This window comes from Melospiza georgiana, chromosome 16 (genome assembly GCF_028018845.1).
Source record: "Melospiza georgiana isolate bMelGeo1 chromosome 16, bMelGeo1.pri, whole genome shotgun sequence".
Classification (NCBI taxonomy): domain Eukaryota; kingdom Metazoa; phylum Chordata; class Aves; order Passeriformes; family Passerellidae; genus Melospiza; species Melospiza georgiana.
This window is the reverse complement of record NC_080445.1, coordinates 15,006,155-15,018,634: the sequence shown is the minus strand read 5'-3', so window position 1 is coordinate 15,018,634 and position 12,480 is coordinate 15,006,155. Positions and strand designations below refer to the sequence as shown.

Genomic DNA, 12,480 nt, shown 5'->3' with positions numbered 1-12,480 from the left:
TGTCTTGCTGTGAGCCAGCCCTGGCAGCCCTTCATGGAGCTTTTCTCCAGCCTGGGGCTCCTCTGTGTCCCCAGCTGGTTCCTGCTCCTGTCACTTCCCAGTGTCCTGTTCCCTGCACCTCTTCCCATGGGAGCTGCCCTCCTCTTGCAGGCTTGAGGAGAAGCAGTGAAGGTGGTGGCCTTGCATCTCACCTCCCTCCCTCCTGGGCTCTGAGCCCCTCCTGCCTGCCTCCCTCTCTGCCTTTGGGACTCCCCCTCACTGAGGTTTTGGGAAATCCTGGATTTCCACTGAGGAGATTCCAGCAGGCAGGAGCAGGAGCAGCACCCAGCCCTGCTCCCACTGCACAAGGACCCACACTCCAGCAGCTTTCCCCTCATGCAATTTTCCAGGAAAATTTGGTCTGACCTTTGGACACTTATCTGGGATTTGGAGAGCTGGGCAGTAGCTGCAATCTGTCAGGGCTGTTGGCTTCTGTGGGGAAGCTGGGCATTTCTTGCTCCCTCCCTGGGAACAAACACCCCCCCAAGGCTTGCAGGACATGCTGGGAGCCCCCTAGGAGCCTGAATCCCTCACCTGAGGGGCTCTGGGGAGAAATCCTGGCCATGGGCAGCACGAGCTTTGGAAAAAACATAACTTACAAGGTGGGTTGCAATAGCTCCAAAGGTTTATTTGTCTGCTGCCATTTATCAGGCGAGCAACGAGTGGCTTTCTGTGGCCTGCCTACACCTGCTGCTGCAAGGAATCATTGCAGCAAGTCCTCTGCCCCTTCCCTAAGCTCGGGGGGGCTTTTTTTCCCTGCTCCATGGCAGGAAAACGCTTTGTTTTGTCTCATAAAAGTCCTGGCCTGGGCAGGGCTGCCCCTTGCTGTGGTTGCAGCGCTGGGGGTGCAGCATTCCCCCATCCAGAGATTCTCCTGCCGGGAGCTGGGAGCAACCATGCTCTGCCCTGGGGGCTGCTATTTAAATACGAAAGGACTGAAATACTCAGTTTGAAGCCCAGGAGGGGCGGGTGCCCATCCAGCATCGGCAGCTGCCGGAGATGCTGGCAAACGTGTGCCGTGGCTGGCGTGGCACAGGGCCGGGGTGAGGTCCCTGGGAGGGCCAGCCCAGCTCAGCAGTGAGCAAAGCTCTCCTGGGCAGTGTCCCGCAGGTCCAGCCCCGCCAGGCCCGGCGGCTGCAGGCAGGTGAGGTTGTTGTAGGTGTAGATGGGGACGTGGCTGTCGTCGCCCTCGGCCACCGACTGCACGAAGCGCGGCACCACGGCCGGGTGCTGCAGCGAGAAGTCCCGCAGCCCCTTCAGCGAGCAGTTGCAGTGCCAGTTGTTGCCCCCCAGCCACAGCTGCTCCAGGGAGAAGGGAGGGCACAGGAACGACACCGAGAAGGTCTCCAGGGAGTTGTTCCTCAGGCTGAGGTACCGCAGGTTGGCCAGGGGGGAGATGACGCTGTTGTCCAGCGTCTCCAGCTGGTTGTGGGAGAGGTCGAGCCAGAAGAGTCTCTGGAGAGGGCTGAAGGTGTCCTGGGAGATGTCCAGGAGCTGGTTGGAGGAGAGGAAAAGGTACTCCAGGTTGCTCAGCCCTGTGAAGAGCCGGGGCGAGAGGTGGCTCAGCCTGTTGTGCTTCAGGTCGAGCTCCAGGAGCTCGTGCAGGTCGCTGAAGCTCTGGTCCTCGATCAGGGAGATGCTGTTGTGCTGCAGGAAGAGGCGCCGCAGGCTGGAGAGCCCCGAGAAGGTGTTGGCCCGGATCCTGCCCACGCAGCTGTGCTCCAGGTGGAGGCTGTGCAGCTTGGTGACCCCCTTGAAGACAAAGTCGGGCAGCACCTTGATGCAGTTGGCCGACAAGTGCATCACAGCCACGTTGTGCAGCCCCAGGAAAGCCCCGGCCCTGATGTCCTGCAGCTGGTTGTTGTTGAGGCTCAGCACCTCCAGCTGGCCCAGCCCCTCGAAGCTCCTTTCGGCCAGGCCCCGGATCCGGTTGTGGCCCAGCTGCAGCTCCTCCAGGAACTGCAGGTCCTTGAAGGTCCTGGGCCTCAGGCCGGCGATGGAGTTGGTGGAGAGGCGCAGCACGTGCAGGCTCAGCAGCCCCAGGAAGGTGTCCTCGTAGAGCTGCACCAGGCGGTTGTGGGACAGGTCCAGCCACCGCAGCGACTTCATGCCCATGAAGGCGCGGGGGGCGATGGCGTTGATCTGGTTGTGGTTCAGGTACAGCTTCTGCAGCTTCTGCAGCTTGACAAAGATGTTGATCTTGATGCCCTTGAGCGCGTTCCCGCTCAGGTCCAGCTCCTTCAGCTCGGTGAGGCTGCAGAAGAGCTGGTGCTGGAGGTAGGGCAGCTTGTTGCCAGCCAGGATCAGCTCCCTCAGGTTGGGCAGGTCGTGGAACACCTTGTCAGGCAGCACCACCAGCGAGTTCCAGCCCAGGTTGAGGTACCAGAGGTTGGAGAGCCCAGCAAAGAGCCCTTCCTCCACCTTGCTGAAGTGGTTGTTGTTGAGGCTGAGGGACACGAGGTTCTGCGTGTGCAGGAAGGTGTGTGGGGCCAGGTGCCTGAGGCGGTTGCGCTCCAGGTGCAGGTGGTAGAGGCTGCGCAGCCCGTGGAAGGCGTGCTGCTCCACGGAGCCCAGCTGGCTGCTCTGCAGGTCCAGGAAATCCAGGGCTGACAGATTCCTGAAGGCTGCGGCCGGCAGCACCGTGAAGTTGTTGCCGTCCAGCCACAGCGCTTTGGCGTTGTGGGGCACGTCCTCGGGCAGGCGGCTGAGGTTGCGGCCGCTGCAGAACACGTTCAGCTCCTCGCTGTAATCGTCCAGGCTGCAGGCGCAGGGGCTGGGGCACCGCGGGGCCTCCCCGTCCCCGCCGTCCTTCGGGGGGTCCCCGCCGGGGGGCTGCGAGGCCGCGGCCAGGAGCAGGGCCAGGGGGAGCAGGAGGGGGATGCCTGCTGGGGACCGAGAGAGGGGACAGCGTCAGGGCAGGGCTGCGGCTGCTCTGGGGGACACTTTGGGACCCCCCTTGAGACACCCTGGGGACCCCTTGGGACACCCTTGGAACCTCCTTGGGACCCCTCTTGAGACCCCCTTGGCACCCCTTGGGACATCCCTGGGACCCCCTTTAGACACCCTGGGACTCCCTTGGGACCCCCCGTGCGACCCCTTGGTGGGTGCCCGCACCGCCGGGGCTGGGGTGGATAAAGGGGTCACTCCCGGCCCTGCAGCTGCGGGCGTTTCCAGAGCTGGATCCCCTGGGAAACGGTCTAAGATCAGCCCCCAGTGCTGCTGTGACCCCTCGGGTGCAGGGACCCCCCGAATTCATCCCCATATTGCAGCGGCAGCTCCTCCCTTTCATGGGAAAGGCCCCCGGACCCCTCTCCCTGTCCCTCCCCGGTGCCCCTGGACTCGCTGGGTACCGAAGGGTCCCGGTACCGCGGTCCCTTGCCCATCCCCGCGCTCCCATCGACGTTTGGGCTCTGCCCCGCAGCCCCTGCAGCACCCCCAGGCAGCTCCGGCCCCCCAAAATGTCTGATTAGCAGCGGAGGAGGAGCAGAGCCAAGGGTGCCCGGAGCCCGGGCAGAGCCCCAGCGTGTCCCCCCCGCTCCCTGCGCTCCCCCAGGCCGAGGGGCAGCTCCAGCCTCACCTTTGCCTGCGCTCATGGCGGCGGGCAGGGCAGGGCAGGGCTCCCGCTCCCGCTCCGCTCTCCGGCCCCTCGGACTGCGCAGGGATGGATGGAGCAACCACCTTGACGCCTGTCCAGGCTCCCGCCCGGCCGGGCTTAACCCCACTGCTGCTGGAGCCCCGGGCACCGCCACGGGCTCTGGGACTGCCTGGGGGCAGCCGGGGACAAGGGCACGCAGCGAGGTGTCCGGGAACCTGATGGGCGCCTGCCACAGATGGGGTTTGTGTGGGCTTTGAGCATGGAGGGAGGAATGGGGCAACCTCAGAGGGTGCCCCAGCACCGTGCCCCGAGCTCCTGAGCAGCAGCGCTGACCCCTCCCTGCCCTGGGATGAGCCCTGGCAGTGGCTCCTCGCTTCCCATCAGGACACAAAAACCACACGCTGGGGCTCGGAGCATCCACAGGACACGGGGATTGAAGTTTGGGGGTCAGCCTTAGTGCAGGATGGGCTGAAACTCCTGAGGGTTTATGGTGATGGGAAAGGGGGAAAAACTCTTCCCTGTGTGGCACTAAAACCATCAGCCGCTCCTGGGCATTTTCCCATTTTCCCTCGTGGCTGGGGATGCTGCTGGCAGCTCTCCACCCTGCTCTGCCCAGTGCCCCTGTGCCCAAGGGGAAACTGAGAGCCAAGGCAGGGTCCCCCTGTGGGGTGGTGGCTCTGGGGGTCCCCTGGCAGCCCCCAGGCAGGGAGATGAGGGCGGGTGATGCTCCAGGGCTGGCAGATCACACTCTGCCCTGGCAGCTCATCAAAACACCCCGGGGAGGCACTGACCTCATCCTGTGTCCCACCTTATTTCCCCACCAGGCTCCAACACGGCTCTGTGGAATCTTTTACCAGTTTCCAGGAAAGAAATAGAAACGAAAAACCCCAGCAAGAGGAGCCCTGTGGCCAGATAGAAAAGCCATGCCTGACCCTTCCCCTGTCCCTTCTCCCTGGAGATGCACCAGGCTGGCCCCGCTGACATCCAGCACCAGCAATCTCTGCCCTGCAGTTGCTTTTCTCTGCTCTGGCTCCCCCAGGCTGCTTTGGGAGGAGCAGGGATTCTCTCCCCACCATTCCCTCCCCATGGGCACCCCACCTTGCCCCTTCCCCTGGGAGCCTGGCATTCCCCAGCCCCTCACCAGGCACTGCCGTGCCCATGGAAAGGGGTTGGAGAGACACATCCAGGCTCCAGCCTTGCCACCCAACTTTCCCACAGGCTCTGCTTCCCCTCTTCCCTTTTGGCCTCGAGTGGAATCCTCCTCCCCCTCTATTTTAATCCTGTCTTCTGGGAATTTATAGATCAGGAGGGAGAAATGAGGCATAGGGATACATGCACCCACTAATAGGCACTGAGCACATATTGACACAAGGTGTAATCAATCTGGAAGCTAAAAAGAGCTGAACCAGCACAGGTCAGCCAGCCAAAACCCACAAAACCTCGTTGGGAAGTTTAAACAAGCCCTGCCTGCAGCTGGGAGCAGGTTCATCCCTGCCTGCAGCAGCCCTTCCCAGGGAAATATCAAATGAGATGCAAAGGGAAAATAGGGAGGGTAAATAAGGAAATCCCTCCCCAAAGTGCTGCACGGAGGAGCTGGACCCATCTCCACCTCTAGAGCTCCTTGTGACAGCGTTCACAGGGGTTTTTAGATTGGAGAAGAGATGTTGATCTGACTCCATGTTTCAGAAGGCTGATTTATTATTTTATGATATACATTACATTAAAATGATACTAAAAGAATAGAAGAAAAGGTTTCATCAGAAGGCTGGCTAAGAATAGAATCAGAAAGGATGATAACAAAGGTTTGTGTCTCAGACAGCGTCTGAGCCAGCTGACTGTGATTGGCCATTAATCAGAAACAACCACATGAGACCAATCACAGATGCACCTGTTGCATTCCACAGCAGCAGATAATCAATGTTCACATTTTGTTCCTGAGGCCTCCCAGCTTCTCAGGAGGAAAAATCCTAAGGAAAGGATTTTCCATAGAAATTGTCTGTGACAAACTCCTTGAGGCAGCTCCTCCAGGCCTGTCTGCACCCCCAAACCCCCCTGGCAGCCTGGGGGGTTTGGGGGTGCAGGAGCTGCTGGGACCCTGCAGCTGCACCCCGGGCCCCCCATGTGCCCTGGACACCCTGGGGACCTGGCTGTGGCTCCTGTCCCCTCCCAGCGTGTCCCTGGCCGTGGGGACCCCTGTGTGATCCCTCCAGCAATGAACTCCCAGCCGGGAGCAAAGTCTGAGCCCCTCCCCTGGTTGCCTTGGAGAAGGCTGTAATGGTATTAGGGAAAGCAGCAAAATCCTTAAAAAGTAGTTTTTAAAGCTATTTAAACTCTAAGGAATCATTTACCTTCCCCAGCAGCCCCTGCAGTCCCTCCCCAGGAAGGTCCCCAGGCCCTTTGGGTGGGACATGCCACCAGCTGTCCCTGCTGTCCCTGCTGTGTCCCCGGGCTGGGGAGGGGACAGTGCTGGGCCACATCTGCTCTGGGACCCAGGAGGGCCCCACCAGGCAGGGTGGGTGACCAGGGACACTCTGCAGGGGCAGCCCTGGAGAGCAGGGAGGTGACACGTGTGGTGGCACTGTCACAGCTGACTTAGGGAGTATTTTTAGCAAATCTTGCCAAATATTGTCCCTGTCTGGAGGAGAGCATCTCGTGTTGCCAGGGTAACCAGTGCTCCTCGTTCAGGACCAAAAACGTGTCCCAGAGAGAGGGGAGGGGTGACAGGGACACCAGCAGGACCCAGCCCCACGAGTGGCACTGTGCCCGATGCTCACCCACATTTCTGGCCACCCTGGTCCTGCAGGTGGGCACTGGGGAGTGGTGGCAGCTGCTCTAAAGGTCCCCATGGGCATCTCTGAGTGCCCCCAGCTGCCCTGCCAGGGCTGCAGAGCCTCGTGTGGGAGCTGGGAAAGGTGCCCATGTCCTGGCAGCCCCAGGGATGGCAGCTCTGCCCTGCTGGCACACGTGGTGCCACCAGCACCTGCCTGGCCGGACTGGTTGGACTGGGAGAGGTGACTCAGGGAGGTCAGGGCCATTGCTGGGGGCAAAGATGCTAAATTCCCAAACACTGAGGTGTGGGGAAAGGGGGGCCCTGGGAGGGGATTTGGGGTGCAGGGAAGAGCAGGAGAGCAGCAGCTGGAACTGGGTGGGGAGGGCAGAGGGAAGGGAGGCACTACCGTGCCCAGCCCACCCTGAGGGCAGTGCCAGGGACGGGGGAGAGGGGAGAGGTGCTCTCCATGTGCCAGCCCAGCTCTCCAGAGCCGGGCACGGAGGGAGCAGCCTGGTCCTTGGGGTGCCAGGGAGAGGGATGGGGTGGGAGGGTGACAGGGGGACCAGAGCTGAGGGACAGTGGGAGGGGGGCAGAGGGAGCAGAGCTTTCCTCCTGCCCCAGATCCCAGCCCTGCCCCATCCCAAGTCTCCTCCCAGCCCTGCAGGGAAGCGCCAGGAGGTGCCAGGGGGTGACAAACAGGACGTGGGGTGGCAGTGGGTGCTGGCAGCCTGTGGGACTGCCATCCCTTCTCTGACCCAGGCATTTCTTATCTCAAAGTTTACATAGAAACACATCCCATGCAAACCTTCTATCCAACCCTAAAATCTCTCTCCAAATCCTTTTCCCACAGCACCCACAAACCCAGCATGGGGCAGGGCAGGGAGAGGGTTCCCCCTGAGCCCTCCAGAGCACAGAAACCCCCAGGATGGGATCCTGGCACAGGGCAGGCCTGGCTGGGCCACAGCAGACCCAGAGGGGACCCTGGAGATACTTTGGGGCTGGAAGAACCTTTGCTGTCCTTCTGGGGGCTGGAAGAACCTTTGCTGTTCCTTCTAGGGAAGCTCAGAGAGGTTCTGCAGCTCCCTCCTCCTCTCCCTCACCCAGGCTGGGGGAGCTGGGGCTGTCCAGCCTGGAGAATTCCTTGTGGCATCTCAGGGCTTGGAAAAATCAGAGAAAAGCTTTTCCTCAAGCCAGGAGACACGGTGGCGATTTTAAACTGGAACAGGGTGGGTTTAGGTTGGAAATAAAGAGGAAATTCACTGGGGGGGATCAGTGGGAGCCCAGGAATTCCCCATCCCTGGGGCAGTGAGGCTCGGGCTCCCCTGGTGTGAAAAACGCCAATCACTTGTTTTCTTTAAAATTTTAAAAGTTTAATAGTAATAAAATGGTTATAAAAACAGTAATAGAATTAGAGTAATAATAATTTGGACAATTTGAATTAGGACAATATGACACAATAGAGACAGCGTCTGGGTACTTTTTTCTGGGCATCATGAGCCCAAAGAGGACTCACGTTAACAAAGGATTAACCCTTATAAACAACAGCCTGTTGCATAGTCATACACCTCATACATGATGCATAAATTCCATTCAAACACAGGATTCTGTCTGGTCACCCTCAACTTCTTCCTCTGAATCCTGACAGCGCCTTCGAGGCAGGAAGAAGTTCATTTCTTCTGATAAGAGAGCCATAAATTATTTTTCTCTGAAAGATTCGGGTGTCCTGTGGCTGCTATTTCCCTGCAAGTCCTTTCTTTAAAAAGAGTATTCTACATAGCACAGTTTCTATTTTAACAATTTTTATAACCTAGGGCTACATTTAGCAGAGTCCTTAAGAGAATTAATACAGCATTACTTTCTAACACAACACATATAATATTCTAATTGTATATTTTACTATATAATATATACAATATAATATATAATATATACAATATAAGATATACAATATAATATATACAATATAATATATAATATATACAATATAATATATAATTTATAATATAGTATATAATATAATATAATATAATATAATATAATATAATATAATATAATAGTATATAATAGTATATAATAGTATATAATAGTATATAATATAATAGTATATGGTATATAGTAGGTTATTTATATTATATTATATTATATTATATTATATTATATTATATTATATTATATTATATTATATTATATTATATTATATTATATATTTTAATATTTGCGAAAAACCAATCATAAAATACACATTTTTCACACCTGGCATCCCTGGGGCACAGAGGGCTCCCCTGGCATCCCTGGGGCACAGAGGGCACCCCGAGCATCCCGGTGGACTCCGGCGGATCCGGGCTCGGGTTCCTTTGCAGCCGCTGGAAGCCAGATGGAGCCCTCGCTGCGCTGAGCCCGTGCGGCTGTGCCGGAGCTGCTCCCCCGCTCCTCCCGGGGTCCCTGGGGGGCACAGGGCCGTGGGTGACCCTGCCAGGGCTGCAGGAGCGGGCACAACGAGCAGGGGCACCCCAAAGCCTCCCGGAGCTCACGGGGTGAGGGAGCGGCTCCATCTCCTAAAGCCGGGGCTGGGTTTGGGGTGATCCTGGCGAGGGGAGCCCTCACCTCAAATCCCCAGCACAGAGCCGGGGTTTGGGCATGGTTCGGTCCGGAGCGGGGCTGGAGACTCAGCGTCACCCCAAAACTTCATTTCTCGGCCCCAGTCTGCTTTTGGTGCTGTTGCCCGGCGCAAAATTGGCTTTGTATTCCCAGTCCCCGGGAAAAGGGGTGCCAGTCACTCCTGGTGCCGGTAGGGCGCCTGGCACACGGGTATTTATTGCATAATTCACGCCGTGTGGGCATTTGTTAATTGCCGTTAATTGGAGTGGGCTCCGGGAGCAGCAATGGGATGGGGGGAGTTACTCCCCCAAATCAGGGGGTCCGGGGCAGATCCCGGGGCTGTGGGGTGGGGGTGCCCCTCCTTGGGGTGTCCATTGGGGCTGTGGGTGCCCATCCCTGGGGTGCCCCTTCTTGGGGTGTCCATTGGGGCTGTGGGTGCCCATCCCTGGGGTGCCCATTGGGGCTGTGGGGTGGGGGTGCCCCTCCTTGGGGTGCCCATTGGGGCTGTGGGTGCCCATCCCTGGGGTGCCCATGTGGGGCTGTGGGTGCCCATCCCTGGGGTGCCCATGTGGGGCTGTGGGTGCCCATCCTTAGGGTGCCCATCCCTGGGGTGCCCGTGCGGGGCTGTGGGGTGGGGATGCCCATCCCTGGGGTGCCCATTGGGGCTGTGGGGTGGGGGTGCCCCTCCTTGGGGTGCCCATGGGGCTGTGGCTGCCCATCCCTGGGGTGCCCATGTGGGGCTGTGGGTGCCCATCCTTAGGGTGCCCATCCCTGGGGTGCCCATTGGGGCTCTGGGTGGGGATGCTCCTTCTTGGGGTGCCCACTGAGGCTGTGGGTGCCCATCCTTGGCATGCCCATCCCTGAGATGCCCATGCGGGGCTGTGGGGTGGGGATGCCCATCCCTGGGGTGCCCATGTGGGGCTGTGGGTGCCCATCCTTGGGGTGCCCATGTGGGACTGTGGGGCTGTGGGTGCCCACTGGGGCTGTGGGGTGGGGATGCCCATGTGGGGCTGTGGGTGCCCATCCTTGGGGTGCCCATGGGGCTGTGGGTGCCCATCCCTGGGGTGCCCATGGGGCTGTGGGTGCCCATCCCTGGGGTGCCCATGTGGGGCTGTGGGTGCCCATCCCTGTGGTGCCCATTGGGGCTGTGGGTGCCCATCCCTGGGGTGCCCATGTGGGGCTGTGGGTGCCCATCCCTGTGGTGCCCATTGGGGCTGTGGGTGCCCATCCCTGGGGTGCCCATGGGGCTGTGGGTGCCCATCCCTGGGGTGCCCATGTGGGGCTCAGACCCCCCGGGACGGAGCTGCTGCTGCTGCTGCTCAGCTCCCCCGTGCCCAGAGCCGTGGGCAGGGTGCGAATCGGGCTCGGGCTGGGTGTGAAGAGACTGCGAATTCTCATCAACACTTCCATTACCTTAATGAAATTACTTCAGGTCTGTTAAGTTCTTCTGCAGAAAAACAAGCTGGAATTGCAGGGTTTGCTGGCTTCTCCTTCCCCTGAGCCCCCCAAGTGCTCAGCCCCTCTGCCCACCTTCACTGGGGGTCTGGGGGCTCCACCAGCAGCCTGGCACAGGTGAGGAGCCCTGCTTGTCATGGATGGCCCCTCTCCCTCCCATCTGCTGAGCTCTGACAGATCCTGAGGAGTTATTCAGAGCTTTGGGCTTTTTTGAACATTATATTGTCAAAGCTTTTTTTCTGTGGGAGACAGATTCTTACCTAAACTCACCCACTCTCCAGAAATAGCAGCAATAATAAGCCTGAAATGAGGAGATTAAGAGCTGGAATTCACTTCAGAACCATGGAAGAGTTTTGAGTTGGAAGGGCCCCCTGAAGGTCTCCCAGCCCATCTGATTTCACCCTTTCAAGGTTTTCCATGTTATCCTCTCCTTGTTACCCTCACTCTGACCCTGGAGATTCTCCAAACACTTTTTGCTGTGGGATTTGTCCCCATTCCAGCCTGGCAGGTCCCAGTTTGGAGGCAGCAGCAGCCCCCAGAGCAGCAGAGCCCAGATTTGGCTCTGTCTGGGCTGATCCAGGCTGGTTTCAGTGCAATCTTTGCTTTGAAACCTCTTTTTCCACACAGCAGCTCTGATGTGAAGGATGAATTGGGAAAGGTCTTTGCTGACCCAGAGCTCAGAGATGCTGGGGCCTGAGGTGGCACGGGAGGTTCAAGGAGTGCAGGGATGCAGGGGAAGTGTCCTGGAAGGAAATCAGATACTATGGGATGGGCTTGGAGCAGGTGGATGGTTTAGTGGGTTAATCAGCCCTTGGAATCATGGAATCAGGGAATGGCTGGGGTGGGAATGCAACTTAAAATCCATCCAGTGCCACCCCTGCCATGGCAGGGACACCTCCCACTGTCCCAGGCTGCTCCCAGCCCTGCCCAGCCTGGCCTTGGGCACTGCCAGGGATCCAGGGGCAGCCACAGCTGCTCTGGGCACCCTGTGCCAGGGCCTGCCCACCCTCACAGGGAACAATTCCCAATTCCCAATATCCCATCCATCCCTGCTCTTTATTCATTCTCAATTTCTCCTCTATTACCTTAAGATCCCCCTCCTTGTCCTATCACTTTTGTACAAAGTCCCTCTCTCTCTCTCTCCTGTCAGCCCCTAAAGCCCTGGAATGTCCCAGTCCTGGAGATGGAGCCCATCCCTGCAGCCAGCTTTGGGAGTGGTCCCTGCAGGGCTGGAACCCCTCCCTGCCTGCCCTGGGTGCTCCTGAGCTGCTCCTTGCAGTGCCTGGGCTGGGATGGATGGGATAAAGGGCAGGAATTGTTCCCTGGGGCTGCAGGATCCTGCTGGGCAGTGCCAGGGCTCTCCCTCCAGCAGCTCTGGGATCTCTGCTGCTCACAGTGACCTCAGATGGGTTAGAAAGTCTCTTTTCCCAGCCCAGCAATTGAAGAAGGAGTCAGGGCTCTTCAGTTCTTGGTCTCAAGGTTGTTTATTGTTTCTTATCTATAAAATTCTTTCTCCTGCCCTGCCGAGGTCCATTCAGCAGGACAGTTCCAGGCACTCTGCATGCCCCTGGGGTGGTGTTATCTTTTTATACTAAAAACTACACGAACATTATTTACAATTACTTCCCAATACCTATCACCTATGTTAGACAGTGAGTTTCTACCTTAAACCAATCCAAAAGTGACACCATCACCCAGAAGATGGAGGACAACAACAAAAAGAAGAAGGACAGGACACACCCAGATTCCTCCATCTTGTCCCCTGAACCCCCATTCTAAAAACCCCAAAAATCTATTTTTCACCCCATGACAAACTAACCATCATTCTACTTAGACTTTCATGGCTTGCAGATCCTCATATAAGGTTGGTAATTTTTTTCCATGGGTTAAAATCAAAGTCACAGGGGTCTGGGGCTCTGTGTCAAGGTCTCTGAGCCCTCTGGCAGGGGCTTTAGCCATCCAGGGCAGCCAGAGGGATGTCCTGAATTCCAATACCCAGGGTGGCTGGAAGGTTTGGAGCCAC

At 57.9% G+C, this 12,480-nt stretch overlaps 1 protein-coding gene across 1 annotated transcript; it reads right to left on the bottom strand.

Annotated features, from left to right (window-relative positions):
• Nucleotides 1-1,110: 1,110 nt before the first annotated feature.
• On the bottom strand, nt 1,111-3,632 carry IGFALS (insulin like growth factor binding protein acid labile subunit). Its single transcript, XM_058035277.1, has 2 exons — nt 3,617-3,632; nt 1,111-2,924 (listed from the first exon to the last, which is right to left on the bottom strand). Exons 1-2 carry the CDS (start codon nt 3,630-3,632, stop codon nt 1,111-1,113), a joined length of 1,830 nt encoding a protein of 609 aa, XP_057891260.1.
• Between the last annotated feature and the right edge of the window lie 8,848 nt (nt 3,633-12,480).